Raw genomic sequence first — 15337 nt, 5'->3', positions numbered from 1 at the left:
AAATACAGATATTCTGCCTCTTGAGTACAGAGGCAACATGCACTCAGGAATACTTCCCAAACAAAGTAAAAATGTTTTTCAGGTAATGCAACAGGCTGCCCAGTAAGGTTTCTTCTTACGGATTTCCTTTTATAACCGCTTCTCTGCATGCTGAGAAAAAAGGGGGAATGTGTTTATGTACTAATACGGCAATTGGTGAAGGAAGTCCCCACTCTGCTCAACAAGGGGGAAAGAAATCACATTAACCATACACTAATTATAGGTAAATCACCTGTAAGACTTACTAATATACTTAAGTTGAACATATCCAAAATTTGCAGGAGATATTTAACTAAGCCATCAAATATGACGTAAGCATAATACAATGTTTCTTGTCTGGAAAATGGACTAGAGAAGTTTCCAATAGAACTGACTCTGAGCATAAAAAGGCAAAAAATTAAGAACAACATGCAGAAACAACCAATTATATATGTTTAAATTTAAATGATGTATGTCTTACCTAGCTTTGGAAATACTATTAAATATTCTGCATTGCACTGAGGACAAGCAACTCTAGCAGTACTGTTTCCTCTTTGCTTTTCATCCACCCAGCGCTGTAGACAAGTCTGATGAACCCATTTCGTGGAGCCCCTGCACCTGCAAGGTCTCACCCACTCTGCTGTCCGATCATCCTCATCGGTAGCAAAACAAACCCAGCAGCTTCTGAAATTACAGGAAGGAAAAAAAAAAGATTTTTGCTACTTTTAAGTGCTTAAACTTTCACATGCATTTTTAGAAAGTGTGCACCTAGAAATGATTTCTGTTGCTTCACGCTTAATCATTAAAAATGCAGGTATTTTGTACCACAGACTTGTTCTGGTATTAACATAATATTAGACAGCTAGGTAGATGCTTAATACATTCTGAATTACTAATTCATCTTTTGGATCATTTATAACTTAAAAAGCACTGAGACTGTAGTCCAACCTCTATTTTTAATTGTATTATCATTATCTCCTTCCATACAAAACATTTTGTAAGTTTTAAAATTAAAAATGCAAAATCTGTACAGTAGTCTGTTACCTGGGAAACTTAAATCCAATGCACTTCCATGACAAAACTCACAGAAATGATAAAATGTAACAAACCTGAAAAAAATTGTACCGAATTCCTTTATCTTATAAAAAAAAATTTGTTTTGATACATTGTATAATATAAATTACAAAGTCAACACTACTACGACATCAACACTACTACAACACTAGAGAAGGAAAGGTCTGCTGTCTGAAGAGTTACCTGGATATACAATTAGTATGTTTCAATACTTCAAGCTTCAAGTTAGAAGCTGACGAAATTTAAGCAAGGAAAAAACGTTGTCTAACAATTTCCTTTTAAAATCTCACTATTTTGGGTAGCATTCTGTTTGTTAACTAGAACAGTTTTCCTACAGAATAGTCATGTTTTGTTTACAGGAATAGCTGGGCCTGCAAAATATTTCCAAGAGCTTCTTTTAAAGCATTGAATCTTTTTTTATTTTATTATTTATAGTAGTGGAAATATACTGAAATTAAGCTGCAAGTGTGTAAGAGGATAGTGTAACTTGTAGCACTTATAACTGGCAAACGTGAAAGAATGCAATTTAAGATGTAGATTCCAGGGAAGACTGCACAAAAAGGAATTTCAATATTGAACAGTAACATCAGTAAAACTAATGTAACTGATCTGTCCACATATGCAGTTTTAAGTATAGAGCATACTACAGTAGGTGCAGATGCAAGTTCCCTGACATTTCTGCTCTGAAACCAGAACTGCATCAGTGCACATTCATGAAGACTGCTCAGTTTGAAGACTGACATCCTACATCAAAACTACAACTTGTTTCATTCATCCTAATGGGAAAGTAAATGTGAAGTCTGACTTGGCTTCTTCTGCCCTTCCCCGCACCACCTGTTTAAACCAGAGTCCTTATGTTATGCCCTCATGTAACACAATCCACCTGTTTATCTTCCTGGTGGCTCGAAGTACCTATGGCAGCCTAAATGGCATTAGCCTTCCAGAACAGGAGGAAAGACAGACAAGCCCTACGTTAGTAAGAGTCTAGATGAAAAAGCTGCAACCACTACAAAGACATGACAGTATTACCAAGCATCACAGATATTCTGGTTCATTGCACTTGATCAAGGAGTTCTTAAAGAACTCCAGTTCTTATGTTTAACTGTTGTGCTTTTTTTTTTTTTTAAAACACCAAGAAAACCCTTGTTTATTGTAAAAACAAACAATACAAAGTGACTTGTAGCATAGTTCATCTTCCACAGTTTTATTCTTTGCTCTGTTAATAGGTAAAGTTTCACTCACTCACTCCACATCCTATTTAAGTCTACATTTGTAACTTAGATTTTTGTTTCTCAGCTAGGAGCTTTACAACAGAGCTACTTAGGGCTGTAGGTGCCAGTGAGGCGAGATGCCACCAAGCCACAGAAGTTTGAAGTGTATTCAAATAAGAGATTTCAGCGTGAAAGTAATCTTGTTGCGCTTCAGTTTTAACCAGTGAATTTGTCCATGAGTGCCCTGTAGATTAAGTTCTATTCAAGTTTTCTGTTTATGTTAATACAAAAATCTGCACCATCTCCTTAATTGCTTCATCCAATTTCTTGCCAGGCAATCATATCTGAAAAACTGGAAGACCCATGAAAAGAATAACAAAGTCCTTTACAGACTTAAGTCGATAGCACGTCATGAATAATGAACAGTAAATTCCTTGTACTTTTGTCATCAGTTTTATCTCTTTCCATTGACAGCAGCTGTAGCAGAAAGAGCTAAATAAAACCATCTCAAAACAAGCAGCTCAGCTCTTGCCAGATTTTCCATTTTCTTGTACTGAATAAAATATGACCTTGATTCTCGCTACTGAATGAGGTTGCTACTCAGATAACCTGAAACAGAAAAGGCTGACAAGGCAGAACAAAGCATTGTTTCTGATAGAAACTCAAACCTTTTTTCCTTGATGACTTTCTACAGAGCCAAATCAATACTACTAATGTATTTTTCCACACTTCCTTGGCTAAAAAAAAAAAAAAGCACACCACATACAAAAAGCCAGCCAGTAATTTCACTTTGAATATAAGATTACAAATGCCTTTTAGATTCAGCTCCCCATTATCTAAAGCTGCCCAGTGTCAAAAATTCTATTCCGAATGAGAATAACTCACTCACTGTGTCCGTTTCATTCTCCAAAGATAAACTCCCTTCAGGAGACTGCGCATGTCAAGAGCAAGCACATAGATAGAAAGCTGTGCTAAAGACCTGCGAGCCTGCACTCCAAATGTTGTACGAGTAATTGGGAAATCCAGGGCCTGCCTAAAAAGAGGTTTCTCCAACCCATCAGTTCATTGCTAAGGAAGCCATTCTCCTTGAAGCTATAGCTCCACCGCCCCAGTAAGATCCTGCAGAAGAACAGGCATACCTACAGGCAGACTGCTCCCTGTTTTATTGGGTTATATTCCTTCTAAAGGTTACTTTCTTATTCAAATCAGCCTTAAATAGCAGGAAGGAGAGGCTCTAATTCATGTTACTGAAATCAAATTTGCCAGTCTGTGAGAGCTGAATTAGTCATGACACAGCTTTGTTTTCAGGCAGGCGTGACTGTGTAAGCAATACAAAAAGTAATTTCAGAGCAATATGTTAGTTGTATACTACCAGTTAGAAGTTCTCAAAAATCTTTAAGGCCCCATAAGCCCAGTGGACATTCCTGGGTCCCCAACACTTAATGGAAAGAGGGCTTGTGAGACTGGGACAGCACAGCTGTTTATAGCCTGGTTCCAAGTATTTGGTGCTGCAAGCCTTGGAATTTTTCCCTAACGTTCAGTGGCATACACATAGGACCTGCAAGTAAAAGCAGAAAACAGAAGAAAATTGTCCTAGGACTTTTAGCAGGACTTAACACTTACCATGAGCTAGAAAGCATTTTCCTCCCATTACAGATCCTTCATAAAATACAAGAAATCTCTAAGAATTTTTTTTTATTCCTCCCACGTTATAAAGCATATCACTTTTCCTCAAAGAAGCTAAGATTTGCTTTTATCTTGATATCAGAGTAAAGCATCCTTATTCTGCTAAGCAGTAAGTGCCTGAATGCCTCATCACAATTGAATTTCACATCCAAAAAGAGTGAAAAGGCTGAAACACATCTCATAACAATGGCAGCACAATGAATCAATGCGTACAGACCTATGTATCACATTGGGAGAAGTTGGTTAGCAGAGGAAGACTACAGCAGGATTAGACAGAGCACCACTATTTCCCCAGGCCTCACAGCACTTCATCTTCAACCCAAGTTCTGTCTATCAAACTCCAGAAGTCCTTACAGTGTCCTAAGAAACGATAGGGTGTAATGCTGAGAAAGATCTAGAAACAATAGTAACTAACCTTTACTGCAGAAGTAGTACTTTTGTCAAAAACAGCAGGGAAAGTTGAAATAAAGAATATCAAGCTAACGTTGGCATTAACATATGGCCACACAACCAGTATCCATATAAAGGCCCTGACTTCCTCTAATCATTGAACAGCATTGTTTAAACTGAGTTCTAAAAAGCTTTTTAAGAAGTCCACAGATGACTAAAACCTAATAAGCAGTCAATCAAATGCATAAAAGCAAAACAAAGTAATTAGCTAGAAAGTGTACCAGAAAGATCTAGTGATTACCAGAAGTTCAACTTAAATTTATTTATATGCTCTCAATTATAGCTCCAATTAAGGAGAAATATTTTACACTTGAGTTAACCGCACTATATAAAGGCAGAGATACAAGTAAAGGACAGTTCACAGAATCCTGCTGGCAACTTTCTAGCTTGTGGATAAAATTAAACCTTGGACTGTCAGCCACCACCTATTGTGCTTGGATCGTGCCTTACAAGGCTTTACGGCCTTTGCTTCCATCCAACCTTCAACATGAAACTCCCCACAGATGTAGTTATCATACATTTAAGCACTTCCAAGCTCTCATTGGGTTTTAGTCCCCAATTTATCAATCAAAGAACCTAAACTAATGGTAAAAAAAATACTTCTAATTCAGGACAAATTAAACTGCTGCAACCAGTTACTCAAGCCTATGCCTTTTGTAAAGACTTCAAAATTCAATTATCTTAAAGGCTTTATTTAATATTACCATACTATTTCACTTTCTCCAAAGGAAAATTTGAGAAATTAGCAAGGCTCAGTGGCCTTGCTGTGGGTCTCTACATACACAGAGAACTTTACTGTTATAAACATTTGTTTTATTTAAGGGGAGATGGAAAACAGGGCCCACCTAAAAATGTGCAAAGGGTAAATCAGGCAACACCATTACTCATGTAATAAGCACCTTATTACTGAAACATTTTTACTCATTAAGCTGACATTATATTTTAGCAGTGTGGCATACACCTCTAGCAATCTAGGACACTAAGCAACTGCTAGGGGGCAGTAACACTTGATTCTTACCATGAGACTGAAGAAGAAAAAGTGACTAAAACCAAATGGGGGAAAAAAAAACATGCACACAAATTACTTCCAAAACTGAAAAATGGGTTGAATATTATTCAAGTGGGAAGGCTTAACATGTGGTCAAGTGTACACAGCATGTACTGAAGAATTTTAATAGCATTAAGTCAATGCCTTAAACATTTGAGATTCTTATAATACAGATAGCATACTACAGGGAAAAACATTCTTAGCGTTGTTTGACAAAGCCAGCAATGATGATGAACCTAGAGAGTAAAAACTAACAGTAATATGTAATATTGCTAATGTAATAGTACCACTGTAATAACAGTAATATGAAACATCTAGCAAGTTATGTTTTAGAGGCTATATACAAATACTTCCTTCATGTTCCTTTAAGCATCTTAACCACGTATGAATTGCCTGTAGTGCTCACACCACTGTATGGCAGAATGTCTGAACACTCCTCTGAGGAGGAAAACGAAAAAAACAGGAGAAATTGTTTCATGTCTCAGCTTCTCTCAGCACCTAACTGCAAAGCATAATGTAATGCGTAATCAAAATAATAAGAAGCAAGATCAGCTAGAATTTGTATACTAATATTTACCCTGGCTGAAGGAAGAAAAGCAGCTAGCGTGTTCAAGATGCTGGAAGAACTCCAGATGGCAAGACGACCACACACAGCATTCTCCAACTGATAACATGACCTGCTAGTAAGGTAGAACACCCAACTTCTGACAAGCTGAACTATCTGATTTTTATACCAATAAGAGATTAAAGGAGGATGGATTATTATCTGACACTAAAAAAAACCTTTGTTCTATCAACACTGCCAGATTTAGCAAAGGAAGACAGCTTAAAACCTCAAAGTAGATTTAAAAGTCATTCTTCCTGTAATTCATCTGCAATCTACTGTATTAAATTCTTACATCAGTCCTCACTCCCCAGGGATATTTTACACATTTCTCTATGTGCTAAACTTTGATTTTTGTCTGTTTCCATGGTTTCCAATGCATCAAATTTACTTGCCAGACAATAAAAGCATAGCAAACAAGAAACCATGTATCTGTCAAACTTCAATCTTTTGAGGCCTCCTGGGAAAAGTGTCTTTAACTACACCCTTGATCACAGTCATCATGACCTGAATTCTACTCTTTTGTGGGAGAAAAAGATTACTTGCATCATTGCTTTCAGTAGCTCAGTCAATACCCTCTCCAGCTAGACAGTGACACTTCAATTAAACCAATGCATACAGAATGTTGGCAAAAAACATTTAATCAAGAACAATGCACAGAAAATGACTCATTTAGCTCTCCATCTTATAATGCTCAATGACTACAGATAAAGAGAGGATAGGGAAAGGTTTGAGTGAAAAAATATCAATGCCAGCAGCAGAAAATTAATTTGAGGCTCTAAAATGCAGGAGGCTGTTTCTTAGTATAAGGAGACTCAAAGCATGCTAAGATGTTATACAAAGACACTGCTTTTGCTTGATTACACATACAAAAATTTCCACAGTCAGTGTTCCCAGAAAACAGCTTTCTGACATCATCGCAGAATTAAACGAATTAGCATTGAGGCAAACCTTGACATCAAAACAACTCTGCTTACTGCAGCTTGCTCGGAAGCGCTGCCCATGCACCAAGGTTAGGTATCACTGCACAACTGCTTCATGCTTCATCACGGTTTGGTTATTAGCTGGGCCATTTGATGAGCAATAACTATACCCATTTGTCCTGTACCAGCCAAGATGCAAGTTTAAACAAGTGTTCAGTTGACGTAAAAGAATTTAACCTTTAATCGTTCAAGTTCTGAAGGAATAACAAGCATTAGTCCTTCATATCTCCTGGAAGATTTACTTTTCCATAACAGAAGGTTAACGTTTACTTATTAGCTTCCTTAAGCAAGCGCTAGCCTTATCTGTTTTCAAAGATTGGCATCAAGATATTTTAATCTGTTTTAAACTGGAATGTTAAATACAACAGCCAGTCTCAAAAAGACAAAAAGACCTAAGTTTCCACTAAGGAAAAAGCATGAAACAATGTAAAATATGGGGGGAAGGGGAAGAGAAAACACATCAGAAAAAACACCAATACTGGTAATTTGTGGTATATGTATAAAGTAGATAGCAGATGTTACAAATATCAGAAGCAACATAAATACAGAATAGATCAATGCTGACACGTCTAAAATTGTATCCATCTTGACATTAAGCCTGTGCTGTGACAAGCACAGGATAAAAGAGAAGAAATGCAGTTACGTTCCATTCAGTCTGCATTAAGTGAGCCAAACGTGCAGTAATTTTCCAGTATCACACATGTAAAAATACAATTTAGTCTTTAGGCATAATACATTTAGAAGTAAACACATTAGCATCAACTTAGAAACCAAACCTATGGCTGCTCACTTCACGTTCCCTTCTTAGGCAAGGTAACTGTGAAATGTTCAGTTTCTTGTACAATACATACCTATGGAGTTCCGTGGTTAAACTGGGTAAGCAATTTTTGTTCTGTTCATCCAAAGAAGAAAAATAGGAAGTGGGGTTCTAAAGCTGCAAAAATTGGCAGGAAGACTCCAAAGCAAGCAAATTGCTTTGAATTCAAGAGCTTATAAAATAGATGCTATTACTCAAGTTATATTCTCAGTTTGTAACTTCTATTTTTAACAGTATGAGAGCACAAACCAAACAGCTCTACAAGAGCCTGCCATCTTACACCTTCCTAATATTCACAATAAAAACTGAACAATTTGAGACAAAGATCACAAAAAAACAATTCAAAATGTTTTTTTAAACTCCAAGAAGACATTCTTGACATTAGTAGCTCAAAATCAGCTATTAGCTAATTAGTTATTAGCTCAAGAACAGCTACTCAAATTTGGCAGGCTCTGAACATTTGGAAGAGCCTTTACTCTGAGTAAATGTGACCCAAACTCCAAGGAGCCTGACCATAACATTAAGTAACTCTCCCCTGTGCCCTGCAGAACCGGCTGCATGACTCACCAGCAGAGCAATCACAAGCACTCAGAACATGGCCTTCTGTAACGATATCCTTCACAGAAGGCTAACTTGTGCTGGCACATTTTAAGTCCAGTATAAAACATTGGCTTCTAAACAAAGTATTCAAATCCCAGGAAGAAGAGAAACATAGATAACGAGGCAAGATCAGAAAGCTACATAAAGGAGACATTACAACCTTAAAATAATGTCTTTAAATTCTGATTTCCTGGAAAGATTGTGAAGAAATCAGATTAGATTCAAAAGACTAGATACAAATGGCTTCTTTAAAAAAAAGACAGAAAAATCACTGAACGCCAGCTACTTTTACCCACTGAAATTCTATTATTCACCACCTTTGCAATGTGTTAACACTGTCTTGTTAATACATATACCTTGACAAGGCACATCTCCATAACCAGTACAGTCTGCTCATGTCATGCATTGCAACTGCAGTCCTAATGCTGCGTTGTCTCTCTGCATACGTCGGGATTGCATCTAGACCTTGTATCATAGAATCATTTGGGTTGGAAGAGACCACAGGAGATCTTTAGTCAGAGCTCACAGCCAAGGCAGAAGCAACAATGAATTCATACAACATTGTCAGAGCTTTCTGCATCTGGGTCCTGAAAAGCCCCCTAGACAGAGAATCCACTGCTTACCCTGGACATCCCATTCCAGAACTCAACTGTCAGTATCATTTGTCCCCCTGCCTCAAGTTCAGATTTCTGATCAGTGTTTCTCATCATCCTGCCAGAAGTCTCCAAAAAGCGCCAGATTCTATCTTTTCAATAACCTCCTCAGTAGGTATTAGAAGACTATTACTTGGTCCTCGCAATTCCTTTTCTTCATACTAAACAGGAACTGTTCTCTCTTGTTCCTCCTAGTAAATCATGTGCCCCATACCTTTAGGCACTTAATGCATGCTTAATTAGTTTCATTTAGAACCATTAAACAGAAGCACTTGCTTAAAATAACTTAACCACTTCAGACTGGGTCCTTCATTCTTCCGCACTGAAGATGGATTTGTCATTTTTTTATTTTTACTTGTGGGAAGCCACAAGTGCCAGTAAAAACGAGCAAGTCATGCACTCTTCGGATAAAGATGGGTATTACAGCCTATAACAAGCTAGCACGCACCTCATTCTGTTGCTGAGAGAGGAAAAATAAGATCAGAAAGTGATATCACTTTCACACACAGAACTACCCACCCTCTCTGCAGCAGAGTAGGACCAGAAGCACATTAGGATGACAGAAGCATCAAACAAGCCCTAAACACCTTGCATATTCACTACCACTTTAGTTTTGTAGCATCTTTTTTAGAGCAAATTTAATATTTGAACCTTGTAGTTTATCTTTCTCTGTAAATTACATATATTAAAATAGTTACTCGATACATCTGTGTTAGGTGCCACAAGGTTTAACTTCAGCAAGCACTGTAAGACACCATGCCCAGGGTCACAGTTAAGCAGTATTATGTAGAAGCTACCGATAAACCGTCTTTTGTACAGCTTTTTAGATGAAGTAGTTGCAACACATGAGAATATTTGAATGCCTTGACAATCAATGTATGCGGGATACTAAGATTTTTAGTACCAAATGGGATAAACAGCTTCTCAGGAGTTTCCTCACACTTAAATAACAGGGCCAGTTACCTACCTGCAGGTAGAAGTTCACTGTTAAGTAGCTGCTAAGTTTAAACATTTAAGTTTGTCCTTAAGCATATCAAAGCAGATGCCAAAATGGAAACATAGTGCACGTAAGTTGAAAGTCAAAAGGTTAAGATAGCTTATAAGTAACATTCTGACACTTTTATACAGATGGGCAAAAGGCATTCTACAGCCCTGCAATCAGTCTTCCCTAATCATCTTTACTGGTAAGACACAGGAAGAACCCAACCTATGCAGAACCTTTGGCAATAGGGGGATGTACCTGGGATGAAGCTATAATGAAAAAGGAAAGCTATTAGTTACTACTGCTTCAAATTTTCATTATTCAAACTCACTCTGAAATGTATATATGATTTTGCTTTTTCCTTCCTGTATCAACATCAGCTTCCAATTAGTTGGAGTAGGAGACAGGAAAGAATACCTCGGTTCCTTTCTGGTATAGATTAACCCAGCACAACCCAATTCTTTACTCTTTTACTTTATAAGCAAGTCAAAACTACTCTAGAGGAACAACAGAAAGACAGGTACTTCTGGTTGCTGACAGACTTCAACCAGAAGCCTGGTAAAGCCCTCTTTCAACAAACAGCATTTAATTGTTTGTATTGTGTAAAAAGAAACCAGTTCCTTTGGTTAGGGCAATGGAGAGAGGCATGCTTAATCAGCACAAATAGGACAAACAGAATTGCAGAGAAAATACTTCTTGAAAAGTAAGAATACTACATAAAGTCTGTGAAGTGTCTTACATTGTTTATTACCCTGCATATCTTATCTGGTTGAGCTCCACTCCTACAAAGATTTATTCGTGTGGCAATTTTAGTCAGTGAGACAATTCGAAGTGCACAAAATCCAGTGCTAGCTCAAAGAAAGCTCTTAAACCAAGGACCACATTGCACTAATTATATTGGTTACGCTGCAGCATTCAGGTCTTAATCCTAACCCATGTCTTTGCTTAGGGAAGTATCAAACAGCTAACAGTGCAAATAAACCTAAATCAGAGCCCACACTTCTGAAGAGCAGGAGGAAAAGATTCATACCAAAACAGACACCATCACACATGTAGAACAGAATAAAAAGAACAACTGGAAGTGATGTACAAAACACTGTTTTTTTATTGAAGAAAATAACCAAATCAGACCACAGTTCAGAAAACAAAGAGAACCCATGAACTTGCTGTTTTGCGACTTTTGAACCTCAATTGCTAGCATCTTTCTGACAAATCAGTGCTCTAGGAAAGAAAATCCAGTTGTAACATTATTCCTCTCTTCATGGTATAAGTAATTTCTTAAGAAAACTCTAACTCTGCGTGTCATCTTTTAATTGATTTTAAAGTCTACCTGCAATTCAACCAGATGTATTCCTTTAAGAGAACAGGAACGGCAAGGGGAAATGGCAAGACAGCCACATGATGTTGCTCTACTTTCCTTCAAGAAAGGCTACACATCAACCCACAGCTGAAAGAACTGCTATGTATTCAGCAAGTAAAGCATACCAATTTGTAAACTAAACCATGCTAAAATGATCACTACACTGATTCTTCAGAGCATACCTGTGCAAACCTTCAACAGATTATCCATCACATTTTGACTAACATCTTTAAATACTTAAAAAAAAAAAAAAGGCAAAAGTGACTCCGCTGGTCAGATAGCAAGTATATTGGAGGAAGGCACTGTCTTGAGACAGTAAAAACCTACCGCAAATCACCACAGAACATCCTCTAAAAACAACAAAAAAGCAATCTGAACCCTTGGTATAACCAAATTGCAAGAGCAATCCACACATAGTACTACTGAAGTCAAGAAAACAAAGCTTAAAAATATTAGCACATCTTTGCATTATGGCTCACATTAATGTGAGAACAGGCAATGATACGGCTAGGAAAAAGTAGGTGCATGGCTAAACACTTGTTTTTGCTTTGAAGACAGAAGATTGACCAGATTATCATCACTAAATATAAATCAGAAGCTATCTAATGAAATGTTTATCCTAAAAGTAGCAATCTTTAAAAAGAAAAAAATGACAGCTTCCAAGATTATTTTTGAATGAATCAAGTATTTACATCACCTGGGCTTTCCATCAACGTGGGCTTGTCACTGACTTCACTATGACAGGTACCTGTTTAATAACTTTCCAAAATCTTATCACTTCAAAAGGCAACTGTTCAGTCAACATAGTAAAAAGACTGCACAGTAAGATTAACAGTGAATAGTTTTGTTTTCTCATATGTTTCAGCAACAGTAACTCTGAGTCCCAGGCAAGCCCTCTAAGGCGGCTGCGGGGGTACTAGGTACAGGGTCACTGCTAACTGGCAGCCCCGCAGTAGCAACCCAGCTGTTAGAGAGCTACCAAACAGCAAACTGGCAGGATATAAGTACAAGCTTTAAAACATACTGAATTTCCACATTATTTATGCTTATAAACAGAGCTACAGAATTACATTTAACATGCAAATGATACAGGAAAAATGTATTTAAAAAAATAAGTTTCTGATCAAATCTAGCACCAAAACCTACTAGAAAGTTCAGCATCTTAATTTCAACATTACCCAGAAAGAATGAAAACGTCTGAAATACACATGAAGAAGCCAGAACACCTGGTCCAAGGGCTGCACAAGGCAGCTCACAGAACTTATGAACATTCAGTTGGCAGAACTGCTCTTAAACAGTGCAGAGACAAAATTCACAGAAACAAAAGACAAAATTAACTGAATAGAAAACCTGAAAATACACAAAAAAAACTTCCACTTTAAGGCTTTTTTCAAATAGGTATTTGAAAAACATAAGGACTCAGTTCATAATGCTGGCATACGAGGCACAGTAATTTCACTGTAAAGGTTCAAGATCCTAAAACCATTCAGTGTCAAGTTATTTCTGGGTATTTCCTTAAGAAAGGAAAACGCTTTTGCATTAAAAATACATACAGCACATGAAATGGCCTCTACCTATTAAAATTTGACAAATGCCTTAGGACTGACTTCCAAGTAAAGCTTCTCTTGCACACTCAGAGCAATAGCTACAATTTCTAAGGCATTTCCAAGTAATCTGGTAATTTTAATTAAATTTTGAAAAATGTTTTTACATTGATTAACAAAACACACCCTGCCGCAATTCTAATTTTTCAAATGGAAATTCCTATTATTCTGTGATTTAGGCATTAAAAACATGAATGAAGGGATTTAAAATAATAAAACCTCATTATTTAGACCAATAAACACTGCATTCTAGTGCATGCATCATTCCAGGAGTATGGCCCTTTACAGAATTCTGCATGCAGCAAAGGATGGCATTTTAAGGCTATTTCCCAGCCTGTTACTTAAACATGAGCCAGAAGAAAAAATGACAAAGATGGAAATCCCAACCTGGAGGCAAGAAAGGATCATGATGGGTGAGCAATTGGCTAACGGGCAGGGCCCAAAGGGTTATGGTAAATGGAGCTGCGTCAGGCTGGCGGGCGGTCACCAGTGGGGTCCCTCAAGGCTCCATTTTAGGGCTGGTACTTTTCAATATTTTTATAAACGATCTGGATGTAGGAATAGAAGGTATTTTGAGCAAGTTTGCTGATGACACCAAACTTGGAGGAGTTGTGGACTTGAATGAGGGTGGAAAGGCCTTGCAGAGGGATCTGGATAGGTTGGAGAGCTGGGCGATCACCAACCGGATGAAGTTCAATAAGAGCAAGTGCCGGGTCCTGCACCTGGGACGGGGAAATCCTGGCTGCACGTACAGACTGGGCGATGAGACGCTGAGGAGCAGCCTAGAAGAGAGGGATCTGGGGGTCGTGGTAGACAGCAAGTTGAATATGAGCCAGCAGTGTGCCCTGGCGGCCAGGAGGGCCAACCGTGTCCTGGGGTGCATCAAGCACGGCATCGCTAGTAGGTCAAGGGAGGTAATTGTCCCGCTCTACTCTGCCCTGGTGCGGCCTCACCTCGAGTACTGTGTGCAGTTCTGGGCACCACAGTATAAAAAGGACATGAAACTGTTGAAGAGTGTACAGAGGAGGGCTACGAAGATGGTGAAAGGCCTGGAGGGGAAGACGTACGAGGAACGGCTGAGGTCACTGGGCCTGTTCAGCCTGGAGAAGAGGAGGCTGAGGGGAGACCTCATCACAGTCTACAACTTCCTCGTAAGGGGGTGTCGAGAGGCAGGAGACCTTTTCTCCATTAACACCAGTGACAGGACCCGCGGGAACAGGGTTAAGCTGAGGCAGGGGAAATTTAGGCTTGACATCAGGAGGGGGTTCTTCACAGAGAGGGTGGTTGCACACTGGAACAGGCTCCCCAGGGAAGTGGTCACTGCACTGAGCCTGTCTGAATTTAAGAACAGATTGGACTGTGCACTTAGTCACATGGTCTGAACTTTTGGGTAGACCTGTGCGGTATCAAGAGTTGGACTTGATGATCCTTTAGGGTCCCTTCCAACTCAGGATATTCTATGATTCTATGATAATCACCCAGATTAGTTTCTGGAATGCCACAAACCCAAAAACTCCAGACAGCAGTGTCTTTTTATGGTCACATTAATTTCTCCTGCCCCGTTGCATTCATGCTGTAGCAATCCTTCAGCTAAGCATAAAATCCTTAGCTAGAAATTTCAAGCAACAAACTAATTACACCTTGACAGCTATTTACCCTTTTTTTTTTTTAGAAGTGTGTTGCTTGTCAAAAAAGTAGTACAGACTAAAATTATGCATGAAAAGTAAGGAGGATGGAGTACAAAGTCCTAAAAGGAAAATGAATCCCAGGCAACAGTGCTGAGATGCTAGAGACACTCTGTACTAGAGAAATCCAAATTGCTTTATTAAAGAAGTTGTACAACCCAAGAGCCCAGCGAAACCAGATGTCCTCTCACAAATACATAATTTAAGAACTTGCTCTAAGAGCTCTGACCCTTCTGTATGAAGCAGTGAATACTTTCCAGTCTACAGCAAAAATTTACTCCCAATACAACAGTACGCCACCACTCAGCGTGACCACCTAGTTGGAACAGAAAGCTAATTTTTTCCTTCTAATAACCTAAATATTAGATTCAAATGAAAGCCTTATTCACTGAAAAGCTATTTTCTGCATCCTTCACTACGAGATCTCAATTTAACACTATGCTCTTTGTGTGAAATTATAATGCATTAACAGTTACTCTTAAGCTTTTGCATGTTTTCTTGCTACCCAAGAAAATAAGCGCCTGTGCTTAGCAATAAGGATAACAGGATGGAAGAAGAGGCA

At 38.3% G+C, this 15337-nt stretch overlaps 1 protein-coding gene across 1 annotated transcript in view; it reads right to left on the bottom strand.

Moving 5' to 3' along the window:
* The window catches only part of MARCHF5 (membrane associated ring-CH-type finger 5), a 29774-nt gene that overhangs the window by 11802 nt on the left and 2635 nt on the right, over positions 1-15337 (bottom strand). The window contains exon 2 of the mRNA XM_048069228.2: positions 500-702. Coding sequence (XP_047925185.1) covers positions 500-702 — 203 coding nt within the window. The remainder of the gene's footprint in view (positions 1-499; positions 703-15337) is intronic.

The sequence above is a fragment of the Anser cygnoides genome, chromosome 7 (genome assembly GCF_040182565.1).
Source record: "Anser cygnoides isolate HZ-2024a breed goose chromosome 7, Taihu_goose_T2T_genome, whole genome shotgun sequence".
Lineage (NCBI taxonomy): Eukaryota > Metazoa > Chordata > Aves > Anseriformes > Anatidae > Anser > Anser cygnoides.
The sequence above is the reverse complement of the archived record's forward strand: the minus strand, read 5'-3'. Positions and strand labels throughout refer to the sequence as shown.